Source organism: Gorilla gorilla, chromosome 7, assembly GCF_029281585.2.
Source record: "Gorilla gorilla gorilla isolate KB3781 chromosome 7, NHGRI_mGorGor1-v2.1_pri, whole genome shotgun sequence".
Classification (NCBI taxonomy): Eukaryota; Metazoa; Chordata; class Mammalia; order Primates; family Hominidae; genus Gorilla; species Gorilla gorilla.
In genome coordinates, this window is record NC_073231.2 from 97,872,501 (window position 1) to 97,896,305 (window position 23,805).

At 38.1% G+C, this 23,805-nt stretch overlaps 1 protein-coding gene across 4 annotated transcripts in view; it reads right to left on the reverse strand.

Annotated features, from left to right (window-relative positions):
- Positions 1 to 23,805, reverse strand: part of RUNX1T1 (RUNX1 partner transcriptional co-repressor 1) — a 144,490-nt gene that overhangs the window by 54,304 nt on the left and 66,381 nt on the right. For all 4 annotated transcript variants that reach the window (XM_055349722.2, XM_019032604.4, XM_004047274.5 and 1 more), the window contains 2 exons: positions 4,431 to 4,568; positions 1,784 to 2,025 (listed from right to left, as the gene is read on the reverse strand). In XM_055349722.2, coding sequence (XP_055205697.1) covers positions 1,784 to 2,025; positions 4,431 to 4,568 — 380 coding nt within the window. The remainder of the gene's footprint in view (positions 1 to 1,783; positions 2,026 to 4,430; positions 4,569 to 23,805) is intronic.

The window sequence follows — 23,805 nt, forward strand, 5'->3', positions numbered from 1 at the left end:
GAATTATGTAAAATGGCTTGTAAGCCAAATGTTTAACAGAAGTCTGCTACTCAATGAATATTCACTGCCTATTATATGCAAGTTATCATTAATTAATGTCCTCCCCTATTTTCCTCTCTAGGCTTTTAGATTTTAAAAAATATATTTTTTAAAAGTATTTCACACAAAAGTATGCCACTTGGGAAAAATCTACTTAAAGCTACCAAGTTTTTCTGCATTTTCAATTATGGAACCACTGTTAATAAAGAACATGTCAAATTTATAAGGCAATTTTCAAAAAAGAAAATTTTGCTAAGAACAACACATTCACCATTTACTTGATACAATGATTACTTTGGATTTACTTTGTGGTTCCTTGGTCTAACTTATTTACATGTTAAAAAAGCTTATTATGCAAATTCAAGAATGAATAAAAAGGAAAAGATAAGTGACTGACAAAAGTATCTCAAGTATGCCAACACACCTTTTGTGAAAATCACCTTCCTGTCTTGGAAGTTTACGAGGTGGAGCTGATGGACTGTGAGAAACATGGAAGTCTTTTGTTCTTGGAGTAGGGAGGAGAGGCAGTTAATGGTTAAAAATTAAATTGCAAAATCTCTGTCAAATGTGGGATATAGTGATTTGAAGCATGTCTTCTGAGCTAGTCTCTTACCCAGCCTTCTAATTCTGAAACTTCTTTTGCAAAACACAACTGGTATGGCTTTGCCCCTGATAGGTCCATATAATAAAAATAAATAATCTATTTCAAGAAAATGGAGACGACCATAACCCTGGACAATGAAAGAACTGCATATAAGATTCATAGCTTCTCCGTGACTCGGTTTGATATGGGAGACTAGCCTTCCTAAATACTCGAAAATCCTCCACTTCTACAGAAAATCACAACACATGGAAAAGTGACTTAGAACACAAAAAAAGATATATGTTCTATTTTCTAGTGTGACAATGTGCAGAACGTAGTGTAATATGCAAAAACCAACAGTTCTCTTCTCAAACTAGTGGTTTCGGTAATTCTACCTATAACAAAGATTTGTTTTTTTTAACAAAAAAGAATTAGTGTTTACCAGGAGCTCGGGATAAAAGAGATGAGGAGTTACTGTTTTATGAATACAGAAGGTTTCAGATTGAGGTGATGAAAAAGTTCTGGAGATGGACAGTGGTGGTGGCTATACAGCAATGTGAATATACATAATGCCACCAAACTGTACACTTAAAAATGGTTAAAATGATAAACTGTATGTATATTTTACCACAATAAAAAATTTCAATGTTATTCATCTTAAAAATGACACTAGATAAAAAGAAGAATGTGTTGTTATAAATTCTTGTTCATCTGGGCCAATGATAAAAATCCCCTAAAGCAATGAAATTAAAATGAGCATCCAATTAGATTGAGTGACTCAACATAACAAAACCATTTTGTCATCACTGAAAACCACTAGGCATGCCAGGAAAGTGTACTTACTGAAATACTGAAATACATGTGCACATACACACACACACACACATTTATATACATAACATGTTTATGGCCAATATAACAATAAATTTGTATAACCATATCTTTATTAGTCAAACAGTGAGAAAAAAAACTCTGGTGGGGTCAATATATAATGCAGAATTTAAAAGACTGTCACTATAGCATGAATCAGACTTGCACACAATCTTCAGATGTAGAAACTATTATAACAAAATACTTGCGAGAACGGTGTCTACATGTCTGAGTCTCCCACCCACACTATCCCTTACACCAAGAAAACTGGGTTGGTTTCCATTTGCTTACCACTAGTCCCAGAACGAGGGTGCGAACTCTTTCTCCTATCTCGGGTGAAATGTCATTGCCAAACTGCTGCAGGGTAGTAAGGAACCTTTTCAGCTTGCTGAGTTGCCTGGCACCACAGGCTGGGGGCAGCTGTTGATTAGCCAGAGAGGAGGAGGAAGAAGAGGAAGGCCCATTGCTGAAGCCATTGGGTGGCGAGGGGGCGCCATTCAAGGCTGTAGGAGAATGGCTCGTGCCATTAGTTACTGTCAAGAGCACAAAATCAGAAGGAAATCATAAACTTACAGAGAACATGCATGAGGAAATTGCCACCAAGTTTCCTACCTTTTACATCTACTGGTTTTATAAGTTTTTAAATGTTGGGACTTTTAAAAAATGCTTGGACTTCACAGGGTTACTACATTCTCAGGTACTCTATAACTAAATGGGTCTACTCCTCATACTGAGTGATGGTATCCTGCACAGAGGCTGACAATAAATGGAGTCTGCTGCAACCCAGGGCCAGCCCTGCCTCCCATGTGCACATATGCCAACCACCTGAAATGTTTCAAAAATAGAACAGACAGCTTCGGATGTCAGCTTTTTGTCGCAGGCTTACATCAATATAACAGGACTATTCCTTTCCAAACTGCTCCCCTAGAGAAAGTGTACATTTGGTGGAGACTAAATTTATCATTGAACATTTTTAATCATGTTTTGTACACACAACTGACAGCTGTGTTTATAGGAATAGGACTTTCAAGTTTTAACCTTCCACCACCCAATTAGAAGGCTATTTTCTCCCCCTCATACTTCTTAACCACTTCTTTAGGAAAAATGCATATTTTATGTACAAAGCCAAAATGGATATGGTGTTTAACAAGGAGTTATTTCAAGAAATCAAAAAGGGACACCTAAATCCAGCCAAGAGCATGGAGTGGTGATAATTCAGTAAATTCATTTCTGATAAAATTTGTTTGAACATCAAGACGATAATCCCTGTCACTCTGTAACCCAATAATATGTACATTAATAAGTACATAAAAAGAAAGCAAAAAGTTGATAATCCATAAGAACTAGAATAAAAAATCTGCATCGTTTGCATTAAAGAAAATGTTGATTTTATCATGTTAAGTCAATTAATTTGATAAGCAGACCTTTATCAAACCCATCTTTTTAATATAATTTTGATACAGTTTGAAAATGTTTTAAAGACCATGTTATGCTTAAAAGTTCAATTTTGACATAATAAAATGGTTCTCTTGTCACAACTGAGTATCATAATAACCTGTCAAGAAATGCCAGCTCACCAGGACATCTCACAGGAGACATATGCTTACCCCTGTGGCTTTGGGTAAAAACAAACCAAATATAAGATGACACGGTTACAACTTGGCATTGCACAGTCACCTGCTCCTTACACATTTGGAAAGGTCTTTTAAATGGCAGTGCAACACTGCATAAACAGCCTGAGATGTGTACTTTGCTAATCCCTTATAGTCCCAAAGATCTATTTTTGCCTTTTAGTTATTTTTCATTCATATGGATTTCATGGCACATGGTGTGCAAAATAGCTGCAACCGGTAACACTTATTAGTTTCACAACTCCTTGATGACAATTTCAACCAGGACTTTGAGATTTATTAAAACAGTTACTCACTATCCCTAATGAAATATACAGGAAAGAGTGGGAGGTTGCAATTCTGTCAGAATTCTCTGTCTTTTCCTTTGGACTGTACTGAAAGCAATACACTCTATTGAGAGAACACAGAACTTGAGCCAAGCAGGAATGGAGTAAAGTTTTAATAACAGTCTGACAGGTTCAAGACAAGAAAGACACGACCGGGTGCGGTGGCTCACGCCTGTAATCCCAGCACTTTGGGAGGCCGAGGTGGGAGCATCACGAGGTCGGAAGTTCAAGACCAGCCTGACCAACATGGTGAAACCCCGTATCTACTAAAAATACAAAAATTAGCTGGGCTCAGTGGCGCATGACTGTAATCCCAGCTACTCAGGAGGCTGAGGCAGGAGAATAGCTTGAACTTGGGAGGCAGAGGTTGCAGTGAGCTGAGATCGTGCCACTGCACTCCAGCCTGGGTGACAGAGCAAGATTCTGTCCTCCCCCTCCACCCAAAAAAAAGGGCAAGAAAGGCACTTCTCACTTCAGAAAGTTTTCTGTATGATATTGTTGCATATCAGTACCCTTTTTAACACAAGGATATTATATTTTAACATTATTTGTAACCACTTGAAATAGATGAAAATGGTGTTAGAAGAAGTAACCTAGAAATAATAATAGCACATTTCCATGTTCCAAGTCATGCTGAACAAACTAAAATAAAGAGCTCCACATTAAGATGAATTAGAAGTTATAGTGGTAACAACTGGAATTACAGACCAAATGCTGCTTCATTTGCTAAAATCATAGCAGACTACAACTTCGAAGCAATAATGAAAAGGAAGGCAAATATTGGCAGTCATACAAATTAGACCTAAGCTATGATACTTCTGTGCTCAGTACCTACTTACTGGCAAACAAATGATTTTTTTTGGTTCATTTCTGCATAATACATTGATGCTGAATTTTATTTTCCCTTGATTTTTCATTTGCAGAAAAAAATTTAATTTAAACTTTAAAACTGAAACTCAAAAGCCTGAAATGACTACTTACACGTTGTCGGTGTAAATGAACTGGTTCTTGGAGCTCCTTGAGTAGTTGGGGGAGGTGGCATCGTTGGAGGAGTCAGCCTAGATTGCGTCTTCACATCCACAGGTGAGTCTGGCATTGTGGAGTGCTTCTCAGTACGATCTGGAGGATGCCACCAGGAACATATTATTTTACTCCTTAAGCACCTCAGTTTTTCAAGTGGGGTTTATCTTTTTTAAAAGCAAGTGAACAGAAGAAATTCAACATCTTCTATCAATAAAATACACTTATCTACTGACGTTTAAATCAGGATTTTATCATCCAAACCCCACTTAAGAAGGTACAGCACAGATGGCAGGACCTCATTTGTAACTAGGTTATATTATATCCTATTGTTATTTCTGGCTTAGGCAGATGCTACCTTGGTAGTGTTATATGCAGCAGCACAACTGCACTGGAAGCTGAAACCAATGTTAGCAAGAGGTAGAAAATAGATGAGGAAGTGGGATGATAATGAACCCCTCATGACAGCTCAGAAATAACAAAAACCTGAAGTCTGTTATGCAGGTGAGATACTGGTAGGAGCCAGCTCTTTGTAATGATTTTCTCTTACACCTGCCATCCCTGTGCTATCCTTAGTTTTCTGGCCTCTTAGATGAAACAGGTTATCGTCTTCCAGGCATATTTCGCATTTCAATTTTTCCTGCCCTGTTTTAAAAATCACTGCTACATAAGTGAAATGTGTTATACAATGAAGTGAAACTATTATTTACTTAAAAGGTGTAAATTTATGACCTGCCATTTTAAAAGCATGAAACCAATAGTCCAATTAATAATCTCAAACAGAGTTAAGAATGTAAAAGTCCCAGAGAACTAAAAAGAACTAGACACTGCTAATATTTTTTTTCATGAGTATGTGGCAGATATGAAGAAATTTCCTGATTACCCAATAATGGACATTCATACTTCAGAACTGCTTTCTTTTAAGTATACTTTTCCCTTGACATTCTGAACTGTTTTTCTCAATCTAATCTACTTATCAAAGCAACAGACCTTTTGATCTGTTCAAAACAATTTCTTAACGCTTTGGTTATAATAAACATTTAAAAGTTGAAATAATTTTGGTATCATTTTAAGGAAGCTGCAATAAAAGAATAAAAATAATCATCATTCAAATAAGAGCATTTGCATGATGAGCTAGTCAACAGCAGTATCAGAGTCTCTATTTTTGGTTCTTTAGATCTAATTCTTTCACAAATGTGTAGGCACGCACATGAACACACACACACCCAAAGTGTTTTGAGGCACCTCTTGCAGTTATAGACACAAATATCTCACACTTGGGCTTTTAGAAAAGTGAAGTAACTATTAAGAAAGAACAAGCTTTTAAAAATGTTATAATAAGCACAGTGAGAAAATCTCAAAATCACTTAAAGGTCAATTATTGAAAGAAAAAGAAAAACCCAAATTACTACTATAACAATTCCAAATCTACCTCACTTTTGTTCAAAGCAATTGCTTAACACTTGGGTTGCAATAAAACACAACATTTAAAAGTTGAAATAATGTTGATATCACTTTAGGGAAGATGCAATAAGAGAATGAAAATAATCATCATTCTAATAAGAGTATTTGCACAATAAGCTGTTATTATTATTATTGATGAGTTAACAGCAATATCAGGGTCTCCATTTCTGAATCTGTATTTCTGGCTGAATAACAATGGATGTCCCTATAGTGAATAAAAGTGTTCTGAGTGAAAGGATGGTAGAGACACACATGAAGAGCATTTTCACCTTTATCTATTGTTAAAAACTTGTCTTCAGATTGCTATTCCAGTGCTATCTATTGTTAAAAACTTGTCTTCAGATTGCTATAACCAGTAAGTCACTTATTCTAGAAAAATACAGAAGTTAGGCAAGCTTAAAACTGCTTCTTCAACAGTTAAATTCATTTGCACATTCTACTCACCTCAACCAACCTCAGCAACAAGGGAATAAATAGCTTCCCACTTATGTTGCAGCTGAGGGAAGAGGTACAGCAGCAAATACAAGTCTCCCTAAATAAAGGCAAATATTTCTGTCATGCCAAGGAGGGAGGGAAAAAGGGAGGCTTGCCAGAGTCGGCTGGGAGATAACAGTGGGAACTGCTGGTCCATCTGGTTTTCATTCTGCTAACACTCACACGGAACTGTTAGAGAAGGCAGTCCAGATACACAGATTTGAAGCACGTGGTTGCACAGAGAAAGGAAGAGCAGGAGGGGGAGGGGAAGTAGGAGTAACAAAAAAATAAATAAAGCAATAGGAGGAAAAAGAACAAAATAGAGAGACAAAAGCCTGATGGGGGAGTAAGTTACCCTCAACAGCTTCCTTTACCCTCAGTGCCTACAAGCTGGACCTTAATGTGCACAGCCCCCTACCTGACTCAAGTTTATAGAGTTAAGGAGCAATATCTAAACTTAAACATATTTGAAGGCTATTTTTCTTTTCTAAAATAGACCACCCTAAAAAAATAAACTATAAATTTGACAATAAGTTTCCTCCTCAATTTTAAGTTTGTATTTAAGATAATCTTTGTATTCCTATCTTCTTCCCAATTTTAGAAAGTTTTTGGTATATTCATAATTTTGATTTGAAAACATCTGAATATTGTCTTGGTCCACACTTGTAACATGATTCCTATCCAGAACAGCAACATCATCATCCATGGATTATTTTTTTAATTCTTGAAATGTCAACAATAACTACTGAGACAATGTATAGGAAACACCACTACTTCTAATAGAAATATGAACATTCTAGCCAGAATATATGTATATGTGCATATATTCAGGGTTTTTACATTAGCCAAATTTCTGCAATGGTTAGCTTCACTCTGATCAAATGGAGTTCCAGCCCAGAGGTCCTACAAACTGAGACAAAGTGGGACCATATGTAACTCATTCTGTGCTGTTCAGTGCAATCAATCCAGGATGGAGATAGATGGTGAAATAACCATCCAGGCCTAATCCACATACACATGAACACTCTCTGGAGCACAGAGATTTAAGATAAATGCGGAAAATGTGTTTCAAGTATGCTGAGCCCTGTTGCATTTGTTTTGGATTATTTAAAAACTTTTTTTGAAATATATATTCTTGAAACTTTTATAGCAAACAGCACAAGCAAGCTGATTTAACCACAGAAGCATTTCACTCCATTTCAAATTAGAGGTCATGGTAAAACCAATATTAAGTTATAATATTTCTCATATAATTTTTTAAGTTCATGGAAATTATAGTGTCCTGGTATGTAATTTCCATTTTTTAGTTGCAATAGGGGAGTTCTGACATATACTCAAAGACTGACACAAAATGACTAAAAGTCAAAAGAAAAAAGAAAAAGAAAAAACCTCCATCAGATCATGTAGCAAAGGTAAGTAAAATAAAAAAGGGCTGACTTTACTTCCACCTTAGCGATTCATACTACTTCTAAACAAGACGATCTTCCCTCTGGGTAACGTTTCTCTCACATGGCAAATATCCAACACATATGTACCAAAGATGGTTGATGCATGGAAAACAAATGTGGCATATATTAATACATTACCTATATGATTTCAATATCCAGTTCAGTGTCAGGGCCTTCTAGAAGAGGTATGTTTCCCATTTCCTTTTTTTTTTTTTTTTTAAATAAAAAGAAAAGGTATGGCATAATCTGCCATGGCACTTACTTTACTTTTAGTTAGTTCAAATAGCACCAGATGTGTTTCTAAGGTACAAAAAGTAGGTATTCTGCATTTTCCTTGTTTACATAGCATTCTAGAGAGGACCAGTATAAAACAACAACAACAACAACAAAAAGGGAGTTCAAGTATTGGTAGGTGGTACATCTTTTTCTATCAGTTTATCAGGTCAATTATTATCGAAGTCTCAGAGATGTCATGGATTAGGAGGAACTTCTTGGACAACTAGTAGTTAGTCTGAGTTAGTCATATTTGAATAAGTGTTGGCTAAGCTAGAAGGTATGTACTAGAGAGGATAAGCCAAAGTGAAATGCAAGTCCTGTAACAGGAAACAGGAAAGAAGAAGGAAGCTAGAGAGGCATCAAGGTGGGTATAGAACTTTAATTTTTATTTCACTGGAAAAGATGGCAAATACAGTTCTGAAAATGATGCTATGTAGTGACTCCAATGTCTGGGTGTCAGATGTTACAGGAGACTATCCATGGACCAGAACAATGGTGCTGGTCGCTTCTGCCCTCCATCCAGCCTCCACCCTTCCCTGATGAGCACTGTGGTAATGCCCATTCCTGCTCAGAACCCTTCCGCAATGCCCGAGAATGAAAGTCAAACGCTAAGATGCTAAGAATCATGAAATGACACAGTGGGATACTTGGCATAACAGAATAACTTCCTAAGGCAGACTGGCTTCAAATGTTGACTCCACCATTAGTAGTGAGTTCTCAAGCAAGTTGGTTTTCCCAAGCCTCAGTCCCTCATCAGAAAAAAATGCAAAAATGATCCTCTGTCCCTCATAGGAATGTGGTGAGATTGAATGAGATTGCACATTTTAAACCCTAGCACTGTGCCTACTTATATTAGGTACCAGCAGGTGTGAGCTTCATTCTCTTGTGTCTTCAACTCCATGATCCATTCCTGACTTTTCTCTCAATCCTAGGCTCTATCAAATACCAGTCACCTTGGTACTCCCTGGCTTTTCTGCCTTTCTTTTACTTGCTGTTTCCCTCATCTAGAATGACCTGTCCCACCTGCACATTCTTCACTGCTCACTGTAGATTACACATCCTCTTTCAGCTTCCCTCAACTGCCCCGAGCAACAGCCATATCACATTACCTCTGCCTTTCTTTTAACATTTATCACAGCCCTTCTGTATGATGGACACATGTATATATTATACACCCAAACATTCCAACCAATGCAAATGGTAAGCACTTGATGGCGATATTTTTAAAAATTCCTCCTGAGGATTCTTAATAAATACGTATTAATATAATTGTGGATAGTTACATTTCTAACTATTAGAAATCCATTCCCTATATTATTGTCAGTTCAAAGATATCAAATTTCATGGTAAAAGACAAACACACACCATCAACAGTATACACAGAGAGGACAGAATGTAGATAACAATGGGAAGATGCTGGAGACCTGAAATTTAGTTCAACTTTGCAACTAACTTATATAGAATGACGTCTCACCTCATGTCTTATCACAGGTGCCGTGATCTGAATGTTTCCCAAAATTCATGTGTTGAAACTTAATCACCAATGTGATAATATTAAGAAGTGGGGCCTTTGGGAGGCACTCAGACAATAAGGGCTCTACCATCATGGATGGGATTGGTCTCTTACAAATGGGTTGGAGAGAGCTAAGGAGGCCACTTTTGCCCTTCCATCTCTTCTGCCATGTAAAGAGGCACTACTCTAGCAACAAGCTGCCATCTTGAGAGCAGAGACCAGGCCCTTACCCAACCTATCAGCACCTTGATTTTGCATTTCCTAGCCTCCAGAAGTATGAGAAATAAATTTATCTTGTTTAAACTACCCAGTCTAAGGTACTGATATAGCAGCACAAATGGACTAAGACCATAGATGTTTTATGAATAGCATTTTTGCTGAAACACAGATAGGATCTTACCTATTCTCTGATCTAAAACCTTCAGGAGAGTCCCATTGTCCATGGAATAAAATATAAGCTCTTTAGCTTAGTCCATGTTGCAGACACTGTTGAGTTCTTAGCAACACTTGTTGCTTTCTTCCTTGTTGCTTTCTTCCTTGCTGGAGAGCCCTGACTTTGTTCAGGTACTCTTCCTCTTCCCACAATCTTTGGGGGCAAATTCTCCTTGTTGCACATTAGTCAGATTATCACAGTTTCTTTTTCAATAGCAGGCTTCAGATGTGGGTGATGTGATTCGATTCTGGACAATGGGCCATGAAGGGAGGTCTACTGAAGAGGTTGTGAGAAAGACATCCTCACTTTCTAAACAGGGACCCAGGGAGCAAATAGTCCCTTCTCTTCTAATAGGCACTGTTTTATCTGTAAGTGATTACTTTCCTTCACTTTTTTGAATTCTACTTTTCTTATCTATGAATTAAGCATATTAGATTGTATTCTTTCTAAAGATCTTTTGCAAATACTAATATTCTCTGGTTTCTTTCTATAGATATGGCTTATGATCATTGCAAACACAAAGATAACCACCCTGAAAACATATATTTGATAATGAAGTGACCACAAATACAATTACTTTGAAAGTGATGATCATAACTAGCCTTCTTCTGTTCACATAAATTTCCATGTCCACAAGAATGTCTGCATGTCCATTTTTCTCCCATAAACATTAAAATTAATGTCTACCTCCTCTTTTCAAATACATTTTCAATCCTCATCAATGATTTAGTTATAAAACAAGCATTCTAAAGTCCAATTCTCCCTCTTTAGTTGCCACCAAAACAATCACTAGGATTTTCTTTCATAGCCCAGGCTCTTAAAAGAGAATCCATAGTCACTTTCTCTGGTTCTTCATTTCCCACTCCATCTTCCAGGCACTAGGAGCAGAAACCTATAAGACTGTCTGTCTAAACATTTCTCTTCCCATGCTAGAAACTGCCATTCCCTCTAATCTCATAACTACCTTGGGAACTACCATGTTTTTTCATGAACTTGTACCCAAGACACCAACAGGCCCAGACATAGCACCTAGTCCAAGATAGGCAGTATCAGTCCTTCTCCAAGATCTTTATATTTAGAGTTGAGGGTAGAAAACTGCACCATCTACTACCCTCCACATCTAGAAAGCAGGTCTACAGCACAAAAGCCAGCAACTAACAGGCAGAAAAAAGCAAACAGAAGTAATGAGAGATTATCATGGTAGTAGTAAATAAAGTCCCTCATTCTAGTGAATACTAGGGACTTGTCATATCTGTAAAATTCCTACAATTTGGGTCTTCCAAACCTTCTACAGATTCCTAGTCAAACAATCCCTACTTTGCCTAAAACCTAGATTGAGCTGATTTTCACCAAAACCAAGAAATGCTGATAAAATAACCCTGGCATGCAAGGTGGAGTGCGGTAGCTCACGCCTGTAATTCCAGCATTTTGTGAGGTTGAGGTGGGTGGACCACTTGAGCACCAGAGTTCAAGACCACCCTGGCCAACATGGTAAAGCCCTGTCTCTACAAAAAATACAAAAATTAGCCAGGCATGGTGGCACATGCCTGTAGTTCCTGCTACGCAGGAGGTTGAGGCAGGAAAATCTCTTGAGCCTGGGAGGCAGAGGCTGCAGTGAGCCAAGATCCTGCCACTGGGGTAACAGAGTGAAACCCCAACTCAAAAAAAAAAAAAAAAAAAAAAAACCAACCCTGGCATGTAGCATCAAGATATCCTCCTAAACTCCACCAAAATTCTTCTCAATTGTCTCTTTATTCTTAATCCAAGAAACATGTACACTACTTTATCTGACATCTCTGTAGCATCTGACACTTCCCCACTTCCTCCTTGAACCATTTGCATCCCCAGAATTCCATGAGTCTAATACTCTCTTTCTCTGGCTTTCCTCGCTTCTCCTTTTCAGTCTCTTAAGGGCTCCTCTTTTTCCTGCTCTGTGATAACTACTGACATTTTCCCCTAAGTTCCTTCTTAGACCCTTTTCAAATTTTCACTTTATACTCTTCCTTAGTGATTTCATTTGTGTTATCATTGGGCTTCAGAGACAGGACTGGAATTTGCCATCCTCTATGTAAAACTGGCCATGTTTTGCAACCCCTGTATTGTGGGAATAAACTCAAATAATGTGTATTGCATTCTTGGTCAAATGCCTGATACATGGTAAGCACTCCAGAAAGGGTGACTTTATTCACTCCGTGGCCAGTATGAGAATAACTCTAGTCAATATCCCTCCCAAATTCTAGACCCAAACTTCCAGAGGGCTACTCATTTCTACAACCTGAATCATCTACCATCTCTTGCCTGACCTATTCAACAAGTCATTGAATGGACTCCCACCCATCTCTGATACATTCTCCAAACCACATCCAGTTATTTTTCTATGTATGCCAATGGTGTGACCAGAGATCCTGCGTCTCTCCTCTTGTAATCTTCAAATATCTCTTATAACCTTAAAGTCTGTGCTCCTTAACAGGACACAGAAAGACCTTTGTGACCCATCTGGTTCCTGCAGCTGCTCCAGACACATCTTCATTTCTGCCATCCACCCCATCCCCACCTCTGACCTCCATACTAGACAGCTGCAGTTCTCCAAATGCCCATGGTCACTCTGGCTTTCATACTCACTGCATCCCTTTCCTTGAATACTCTTCACCCCATCACCGCCTAATTAAGTCCATCATTCCTTTAAAACTTCGTTCAGGTGTCACTTCAGCCAGAAACTTTTTGCTGACAACCTTTCTATCCCCAGCTGGCCGGGTTTGTCCCAAGTTCTCATATTAGACTGTCTAGATCCCTCCTGCAGCACTGATCACACAGTATTTAGACCACAATTTACTTAACAGCAATGATGACATTTTATTTGTTTTTATAGTCCCAGCACTTAGCAGTGTCTGACACACAGCTTTAACTCAAGATGAAATCATCTATGTATCTCTTTTTTCCTCTCATCATCCAAAAAGAATTCCAAAAGAATTTTTATATTCTGGAAAAATTAATCACTAAAGATAAATCTAGAAAAATACTACTGGATTATTCAATTCACCAGTTTTCTAACAACTCTCAGTAACCACATATTTCCTGAGACTTTTTAGTATATGATATTAGAAAAAAAGTTTGTAAGGCAATTTATACACATATGATCTACGGCCTCTAAAAACTGTTTTACAATAGTAATGTCAGTGTAGTCATACACGAACACATTCAAAACAAAGAGAAAAGCATATTGTGAACCAAAGACATACTTTTTTTCTACATTCTACAAGTTTTCTGTTGTTTTGTCTGTGGATGGTGGTACAGGTTATGTTTATTTTCTTCTTGTTATTTTTCTCTGTTCTATAATGGGCATATTTTACATTTTACAAGCCAGAGAAATGCCCCAAAAAACAACAACAACAACAAAACCCTATTAGGATACATCACCTACAATCAGCCTTAGGCATTGTGCCAAATGTTGGGCATGCTTTATCTCACTTTAAACCTCTCTATGAAAAGGTACTATAAATTTGCCCACTTTATAAAAAAGGAACTGAGGCTCAGAGGGATTGAAAAATTTGCCCAAGGTTTTAAGTCAGGTCTTAATCCAGGCCTTCTCAAAGTTCATTATCATCTAAAACTACTGTCATTTTATTCATGATCTGGAAAACTGGGATACGAACTGCACTCAGTAAACGTTAAATCTGTAGCTAGCATTACATTAAAACTGCATCTTCCGGCTGGGCGCAGTGGCTCACGCCTGTAATCCCAGTACTTTGGGAGGCTGAGGCAGGCGGATCACGAGGTCAGGAGATTGAGACCATCCTGGCTAACACAGTGAAACCCCGTCTCTATGAAAAAATTAGCCTGGCCTGGTGGCGGGTGCCTGTAGTCCAAGCTACTCAGGAGGTTGAGGCAGGAGAATGGCGTGAACCCGTGAGGCGGAGCTTGCAGTTAGCCAAGACCGTGCCACCGCACTCCAGCCTGGGAAAGAGAGCGAGACCCAGTCTCAAAAACAAACAAACAAAAAAAGCATCTTCCAATACAGTAGCCACTAGCCACATGTGACAATTTAAATTTTAATTAAGATTAAACAAAATTTAAAATTTCGTTTCTCAGTCACACTAGCTGCATACTCAAATTTACATGTGCCTGATGGTTACTATGTTAGAAAGCTCAGTTATAAAACACTTCTGTCATCAGAAAAGGACAATGGCATCCTAGAACAATGACTCTGAAATGTTACCCTAGAAATAACAGCTCTGTGGCAGAAGTCCATGGAGGTGACAAGGCAGCCCAAAGGGATGGGGAGCAGGAGGATTGTCTGGAGCCTCATCCTAAACATCTTCCACTGCCATTCAGACCTTTCACTTGCTTTATATGCTGGGTTTCTACATTTGATGATGATGAGATAGGAAAAACAAAAGTCTGAAGCCCAAAGATATGTAAGCTATGAGCTCTGAAGAAGTGCCGGCACAAGACATTCTCAGTTCAGGTGATCAGTAAACATCAAGGTGACCATGCCAGTGAGGACAAGGCCACAGGCTCACAGTCCTGGGACGAGCCAGTCAGCAGCTGGTCCAGAATCAGAGATGACTGCAGCACATCCCTATGGTCTTTAATGGGAGTGAACTTGGATTAAGAGGGAAACCAGGTAAGAGAATGAGATAAATCTATGGCAATCGATCACTATTTCTGGAAAACTAATTTCAAAAAAATGTTTGGCTCATCTCCATACAGGGACAACAGGAATTCCTCTTCCCTTCCTCTATAGCACTTTTCGGGCTAGCTATGCATGGCACATTTATCTTATTTTTGAATGTGTCCCCATCCAGAATGTCAGCTTCGTGAACAGAGATTTTTCTCTGTTTTGTTAGCTCTGTAGCATTTAGAAAAGTGCCTGAAATAGTAGGCATTGGATGGACGGACAGATGGACAGATGGATGGAATAAATGGGGGGGTGGGAAGGAAGGAAGGAAGGAAGGGAGGGAGGAGGGGAGGGAAGGATGGATGAAAGGAAGGAAGAAAGGTTAGTTTCTGCCAAAACAGCTAGAGACATTAGTAATTCTCTTTTTTTTTCAATTTTATCACTATTTTAATCAAATAACTTAGCTGTTTGAAACAAATCCTTAAGACAGTTCAATAGAGCAAATGGTGGTTCTGGACAGAAAAATAATACTCATTTCATGAAGTAAGGAAAGATCTGCTGTCCTTGGAATACTGGTGGATGCCAGGCATTACTTGTACGTCTAAGTCCTTCAGAAATGTCATCCCTCCCACAGCTGTTACCAGTGACTCTTGCTTCTTATTCTAATCACCACTTCTTGGAGGTACCTAAGGTACCAAATGGATATTAAGTGGCAGCCTGGGATCTAACGACTTCACTTCAAATAGCTTCAAATAGGTGAAGTCAATACACTTCAAATAGGGTAATTTTGGGTTAATCTGACTTACACCCTGGTGTTCTATTTAAGATCTCATTTAAAAATAAGGGTCCCTGTTTAACAAAGAAAAGTTTAAAGCCCCTGGCACAGGCAAATAGCAAATGTCTACTTAAGGTTAACAATACTTAGGAAGGAAAACTAAGTTGCCCAAATAACAGAAGTCACTCCTCCTTGTCCAAAGAGAAGAGAAAGATGCATGTTATCACAAGGGCCCCAAAACTGAACATAAGCATGTATGTTAACATTTTGTGGTCAAACTGTAGTTCATTCTGGAAAGTAAAAAAAACAAACAAAAAACAAAAACAAGTCATTAGTGATCCAAACCTTTTATCATCTAAAGAACTGACAATTATTACTCTAATAACATTCGTCTTATTTGACAAGGATAAAGAAGGTTATAGAGAAGGTTCAGAGAGCTGCTGCAGAAAAACGGTAGCACAGACACTCAGTAGAGTCAGTTATGATCATCCAGATAGTAATTAGCAAATCAAGAGAGACAATCAGGAAGGTGCCCAGGGTATGTACCTGTGGCTAAATCATAGACAAGCAAACAGCAGGAGTTTAAATGAACATTTCTTGATTTTAATTGAATGTACTCTAGGGAAAAAAAGAGTACTGTTAGTTTAGTCTTTACATTATAGGCAATGAAAAGGCACTGAGATTTTAGGCAGCCAAATGAGATGTTCATTTCTATAGTGTATCTGAGAGCACAGTATGAATAGGATAAAAGTGGCAACAGGGCAGGAGTACTGGATAGCAATAGTCTAGGCAAGATAGAACACAGGCATTCAGTATGGAAATGGCTGTAAGACTGGAGAAAAGGGGAAAATTCAGGAGATATTTCAGAAGTATTGCTCAAGTTTACACAGCTCAGTAAGATGCCCTCGAATAAGTAGGAACCGAGAGGTGCATGGTGGTGTTAAAAACCAATGCCAAAACCCAGCAGGAAGAAGTATTTGGAAAAAGGACAGGATAAGTTCAACTTCATCAATGGTACTGTGCTGTTCGTGTATAAAATATCCCAAGTAGCTTCCTCTCCCACACTTGCCACTATCAAATTATTCTGCCTCCTCCACGTGCCTCTCCATTTCCACTGCCACCACTAGCATACAAGCCACCACTGTCTTCCACTTGGACTTTACAACCTCTCACACCACACTGCAATCTGTTTACATGAAACAGATGAAAACTTCTCGTAAAACCAAATGTTTCACTCATTTTTTTTAAAAAAAGCATTCATTCAAAAATATTTACTGAGCTATATAAAATGTGCTAGGTACTGTTAAACACTATGGACAGGTCAGTGAACAAAAATTTTTAAAAATCACTACACTCAAGAACTTTACATTCTAATGATCCGATCAAGTCATTCCCCTATTTAAAGTGTTTCAATGGTTTACCATAACTCTTAGTACAAAATCCAAACCTTCAAATGACCAACAACCTAGAGAGATTTAATATGGGCCTCTCTTATCTCATCTCATGCCTCATTGGTTTAATCAGCTGCAAACTTCACCTCACCTCAGGGCCTTTCCCTCTCCCTAGAAAATCCATCTCAGCTCAAATTCACTTACTCAAGGAAGGCGTCCTTGACCTCTCCCCTATCCTACCCACTGTATTATAAGCAATATCGTACTACCTAATCTGTTTTTGTAGAGTTTACCACAACTGTTGTATATAATTGTATAATTATTTGTCTAACACCTCCTGCCAGAGAGTAGTGTCCCGTAAGGAAATGGGGACTTATCAATTCTTATCATATCAACTCAGTCCCAGAACGTATCACATTGCCAAGTACTTAGTATGAGTAAACAGTGGATATATAAGAAATTTTCTATTTAAAAATATAGATTTGAAGGTACAGGCAGAGCAAAACAATTGGACTCCTTATTCTCTTTAGAAGGGGTTCCGAAGTTTCTTCAGTAATAGAAAGAATAAAATAACAACTGACGATAATAATGAAATCACTTTCTCATATTTCAACCTCATTCCCACTGCAATGGGGCTTCTATTACTACTGTTCCACCTAAACCACCCCAGTGAAAAGACCAATTCTTTTGTGGTTAACCCAAAACATACCTTTCAGTCTTTATCTTACCTGTCCTCTGGGTGCCCTTTGATCTGTTTAGCCACTTCTCATTCTTCTTCTGCAGTGGCATCCTTCTCCTAGCTATCTCTAGGAGTGCAATGGAATTCTCTTGGACCCTGGCCCTTCCTCACCTCCTCATCTTCTGAACTGGCTTCAACCTGTCTGGCATCTGACACAGGCCTTCACATCTCATGCAACAGATTCTGCCAGGTGTCCATATCTCCAAGGAAGGATACTTTCCTGAGGGCCAGACCAAGTGGTCTCACTGCTTTCTTAACAACTCTAGCTGGATATCCCACTGATAGTTACATGTGGAACCAAACCTAACATAGTCTTTGGAAATGTGTGCCTCCTCCTATATTTCAATCTCTGGGCATAGCATTATTTTCCACTGAGCTAACCAAGCCAAAATACCACAATCATCCTAAGACTTCCTCTGGCTACAGTCCATCCCAATATTCTGTCAATTCCACTTCTAAATAACCTTTGCGATCCAGGATGCCTTATCTTTTCAATGCTGTATCTCCAGTGTCTAAACATAAGCATCTTGCACATAGTAGGCCCTTAGTTTTTTGTACTAAACCATCTAAAAAAGTTAACATAGTCGGGTGTCCATTCAACCCCTATTGTGTGTGTACTCAAATCATTACAAACAAAATGCCAATAGATTTTTTTCTAGAATTTTACAAATGTTTTAAAAGTTAATCTGAAATAAAAATGAAAATAACCAGGAAACACTTTGAAAATAAAGTGTGACAAGATTTAGCCTAATGTATGTATGTATGTAAGCATGTGTGTTTATTTGAGACAGGGTCTTGCTCTATTGCTTGGGCGGGAGTACAGTGGTGTGAACATAGCTCACTGCAGCCTTGACCTCATGGGCTCTAGCGATCCTCCTTTAGCCTCTGGAGTAGCTGGGACTACAGGTGCATATCACCATACCAGACTAATTTAAATTTTTTTTTGTAGAGGTTTAGTTTCACTACGTTGCCCAGGCTGCTCTCAAACTCCTGGCCTCGAGCAATCCTCCTGCCTCGGCCTTCCAAAATGTTGGGATTATAGGCATAAACCAGTGCCCAGCAGCCTAAAGTTTATTTAAAGCATGACAAGGCCGGGCGTTTATTTAAAGCAAGACATGGCTCACTCCTGTAATCCCAGCACTTTGGGAGGCTGAGGCGGGCGGGTCACTTGAGCCCGGGAGTTCGAGAACAGCCTGGCCAACCTGGTGAAACCCCATCTCTACTAAAAATACAAAATAATTAGCCAGGCATGGGACTCACACCTGTAATCCCAGCTACCTGGGAGGCTGAGGCACGAGAATTTTTTGAACCTGGGAGGCAGAAGTTGCAGTGAGCCAAGATTGCACCACTGCACTCCAGCCTGGGCGGCAGAGCGAGACTCCTGCCTCAAAAAAAAAAAAAAAAAAAAAAAAAAGCATGACAAAACTATAATGATTTCAACAGTGTGCTGCTAGGACATGAATAGATGGCCAACACAGCAGAATAAAAAAAAAAAGAATAGAAAAAATACTAAGTTCAGAAATGGATATACCTTTAAGAATTTAGTATACAATAATTTCTCATAGTAGTGAGAAAAAGACAAAGTAATTCAATAATTCAGTAATTCCCAAGCAACTACTAGACAGACAACAATTCGTAAAAATAAACCCGTCTCATGCCATATATTCAAATTCACTCATTCTGTATGAATAAAAACTGCAGTAAAAAATTAAATATGTAAGTGCATATTTATTTAATCATAGAATGAGAAAAGAGACAATAACCATCATGAGCCAAGACCAATAATGGCACTTACTAATAAACATGAGTACAGCATAATGTACCATAAATAAAGTAAAAGGAAAGTAAAAAGGCAAGTAACAAATGAAGAAAATATGTTTGGTATACGGCAACAATGGATTGATAGCCTTAATATAGAAATAGTTCCATCAGGCCAGATGCAGTGGCTCAATTCTGTAAACCCAGTGCTCTGCACAGCTAGGAAGGAAGATCACTTGGGCCCAGGAGTTCAAGGCTCCAGTGAGCTATGATCACGCCACTGCCTCCAGCCTGGGTGACAGAGTGAGGCCCTGTCTCTAAAAAATGAAATAGCTCCATCAAGTCAATAATTAAAAGTTCAACAGCCCAACAGAACAAAAATTGTAAAAGAACACAAATAGAAAATGTACAAAATAAATATTAATGACCCATAACCCTATGAGAAGGGAAAGTTTAACCTCTCTAGTATTTGTTTAAATTAAAACAAGATCTTTTTTTATCCAACAAAATGATATTTTAATTATAATATGGTATTAGAGTATAAACTGGCACTTTAATTAATATACTTTTCTAAAATAATAATTTTCCTGTAGGACAATTAGGCAATACATATCATCAATTGCCTCTAAATTATACATATCCTTTAATACACCAATTCCACTCTTTGGAAATTATTCCACATAAATAATATCAAGTATACAAAGAAATTCATAATGAGGAAACTGGAAACAGCCTAACTATTCAACAATAGGCATTTGGCAATTCAAATTCTAATACATCCACAGTGGAATATAATGTTGTGTATATTTACTTGGAAAGATCTTTAAAATATACTACTACCACATGGGGGGAAGTTACGAAGCAGTATGTTTTACAAGATCCTGTTTTTTAAGAAAACTATTTTAAGACAATTAGATGGATGTGTATGTGTTTGTAAAAAGACTAGAAGGGTACGTATAATAATGATCTCTATTAGAATACCGAGTAGCTATTTCTTAAGTTCGTGATTCGCAATGGGGCAGAATTTTCAAATATATTGTCAGGCCAGGCACAGTGGCTCATGCTTGTAATCTCGGCACTTTGGGACGGTGAGGCGGGCTGATCACTTGAGCCCAGGAGTTCAAGACCAGCCTGGCCAACATGGCAAAACCCTGTCTCAGCCTCCCAAGTAGCTGGGACTACAGGTGTGAACCACCATGCCCAGCTAAATACAAAAATTAAAATTTTTTAGCTCGGTGCGGTGGCTCACGCCTGTAATCCGAGAACTTTGGGAGGCTGAAGCGGGCGGATCATGAGGTTAGGAGTTCAAGACCAGCCTGGCCAATATGGTGAAACCCCGTCTCTACTAAAAATACAAAAATTAGCCGGGTGTGGTGGCATGCTCCTGTAGTCCCAGCTACTAGGAGGCTGAGGCAGAAGAACTGTTTGAACCTGGGAGGTGGAGGTTGCAGTGAGCTGAGACTGCACCACCGCACTCCAGCCTGGGCAATAGAGCGAGACTCCGTCTCAAAAAAAAAAAAATTTTTTTTAAATTTGGAATTCTACCAAGGCTATTCAGCTTTGGATTGAAGGGGTAAAAAGCAGGATTCAAGACAACCAAAAGGGAAGAGAAGGGGTTAAAGAGGCGGAGTTATATATAGCGGTTGGAGCACAAGAGAGCCCGTGAACACACACGAGTAGAAAAAGTGCCTTATTCACCTTTGTATCCCATTCGTATAACAGTGCCTAGCATCAATGTTTACTGAATAAAACAATGAATGTTATTTTAGTAAGAAAAAGGTCCACAAACACTAGCTGACTGAGAGGAAAAGACTAGAGATCACCTTGGGGAAAAATCCAAAAGTACTAGAGCACCATAAGAATACAATCCCCAAAAAAATGATCAGATTCTTCAGAAAGCATTTAGTAAGTGCCATGTGACAAAATGGAACCCACCCCATAAAGCAGTTTCACTAAAAGTTGAGGCCTCTGGAAGGGCTCCCAAAGACAAATTTGAACAGCCTGTGACTTATATTAGCAAATTCTTTACATATAATTATATTGATGCATTAATTGAGAACGGAAGATATGCATTTAACGGAGATTTCCTTCTTATATCAAAAAGACACCTGCACTCCTAGTTTATTGCAGCACTATTCACAACAACACAAGGAATCAAACTAAGTATCCATCAACAGACGACTAAAGAAAATGGCATATATATATGTGTGTGTGTGTGTGTGTGTATATGTACACGTATATATATACGTATACATATACACGTACACATATATATATATACGTATACATATACACGTACACATATATATATACGTATACGTATACACGTACACGTGTATATACGTATACGTATACACGTACACGTGTATATACGTATACGTATACACGTACACGTGTATATACGTATACGTATACACGTACACGTGTATATACGTATACGTATACACGTACACGTGTATATACGTATACGTATACACGTACACGTGTATATACGTATACGTATACACGTACACGTGTATATACGTATACGTATACACGTACACGTGTATATACGTATACGTATACACGTACACGTGTATATACGTATACGTATACACGTACACGTGTATATACGTATACGTATACACGTATACATATATATACACACACATATATACACACACACACACACACACACACACACACACACACACCATGGAATACCACCCAGCCATAAAAAACAATCAAATTATGTATTTTGCAGCAACCCGGATGGAACTGGAGGCTATTATCCTAAGTGAAATACCTTAGAAACAGAAAGTCAAATACTGCATGTTCTCATTTATAAGTAGGAGCTAAATAATGGGTACACATGTAACGAATGGGATAGGCTGGGTACAGTGGCTCATGCCCTGTAATCCCAGCACTTTGGGAGGCCAAGGAGGGCGGATCAGCTGAGGTCAGGAGTTCGAAACCAGCCTGGCCAACGTGGTGAAACGCCGTCTCTACTAAAAGTATAAAAATTAGCTGGGTGTGATGGTGGGCACCTGTAATCCCAGCTACTTGGGAGGCTGAGGCAGGAGAATCGCTTGAACCCAGGAAGCAGAGGTTGCAGTGAGCCAATATCGCGCCATTGCCCTCCAGTCTGAGCGATAAGAGTGAAATTCCATTTCAAAAAAAAAAAATAAGAGTGGGATAATAGGTATCCCACTGGAGACTCCAAAAAGTGGGAGGGTGGGAGGGAGGTGAGAGTTGAAAAATTACCTTTTAGGTATAATGATCACATTTGGTACACTAAAAGCCTCGGCTTTACCACCACACAATATATGCATGTAAGAAATGCATCTGCACTTGTACACTCTAAATACATAAAAAAAAATTTTAAAGGCGATTTTCTCTTGGCTTAATATGGTCAATATAAAGGGAGATCAACTCCATATATTTTATACAGTTGTTTCAATTTCATATTTATCGTTTCTTAATAGAGTTTCTACATCAGTGAATACTTTGCATAATACAACTTTTCATGGAAACCCATGACCTTACTTAATAAAGTAATTCAGAGAAGTTACCCTAAATAATTAATTGCTAATAAATATTCCCTAAGGACAGAAAATCAAGATTGCCTTAGCAGAAAATATCTGCATATATATATATATATATATATATATATATATATTCAAAAGTATCTAAGTAAGTCTACTTTCACCTTCCATATTTCCAGATAATGTAAAAGCAAGCATACCTTTTAATACCAGGAAAACCATTGGGGAACCTAGAACCATAAAATTCTGGCTAGTTACAATTTGAATGACACATTTTTACAATTCAGACACCACCTTAAGTTCCAGGGAAGTGTCTCAAGTGAACACATATATAAATTTAATGTTAGTAAGTTCTTAATGTAGCCTCATTTCTATTTATACTGTAAATGTGGGTATATATGTTATTAAATTAAGATGACAGTCTAAATTCCCATCCACTTACTAGGAATCATTTATATTTCATATAGCACTAGAGATGTCTTCTCTGAGCTTATGAAGAATTATAATGGCGAGAATCAAACCAAACATTGATGGACAACTGCAAAGAGCATTCCACATATAAATGAAAAATGTTGCTTGCTAAAGATCTATAAGGTTGTTTTCAGAAACACAACCTTCTTGATATTATTTGTCAGATAAATTAATTATGAAAGCAATAAATGTCTAAATATACAGGAAAGTGTTCTCAATTTTCTAAGTTCATTGTGTTATTAACTTGTTACTAACAATAACTCAAGTTAGGATATATCCAAAACCATTCCTATGATAATATCACTAGTACTTCCCTAAAAGGCAAAGGGATAGAATTTTTGGAATGTGATCAACACTATCACAGAAGACCACTGTGATCGTCAATGTCAACATTCCTTGAGTGACAGCAAGAAAAACTGTTGGGAACTTCTGTTTTGAGGGATCAACACAGC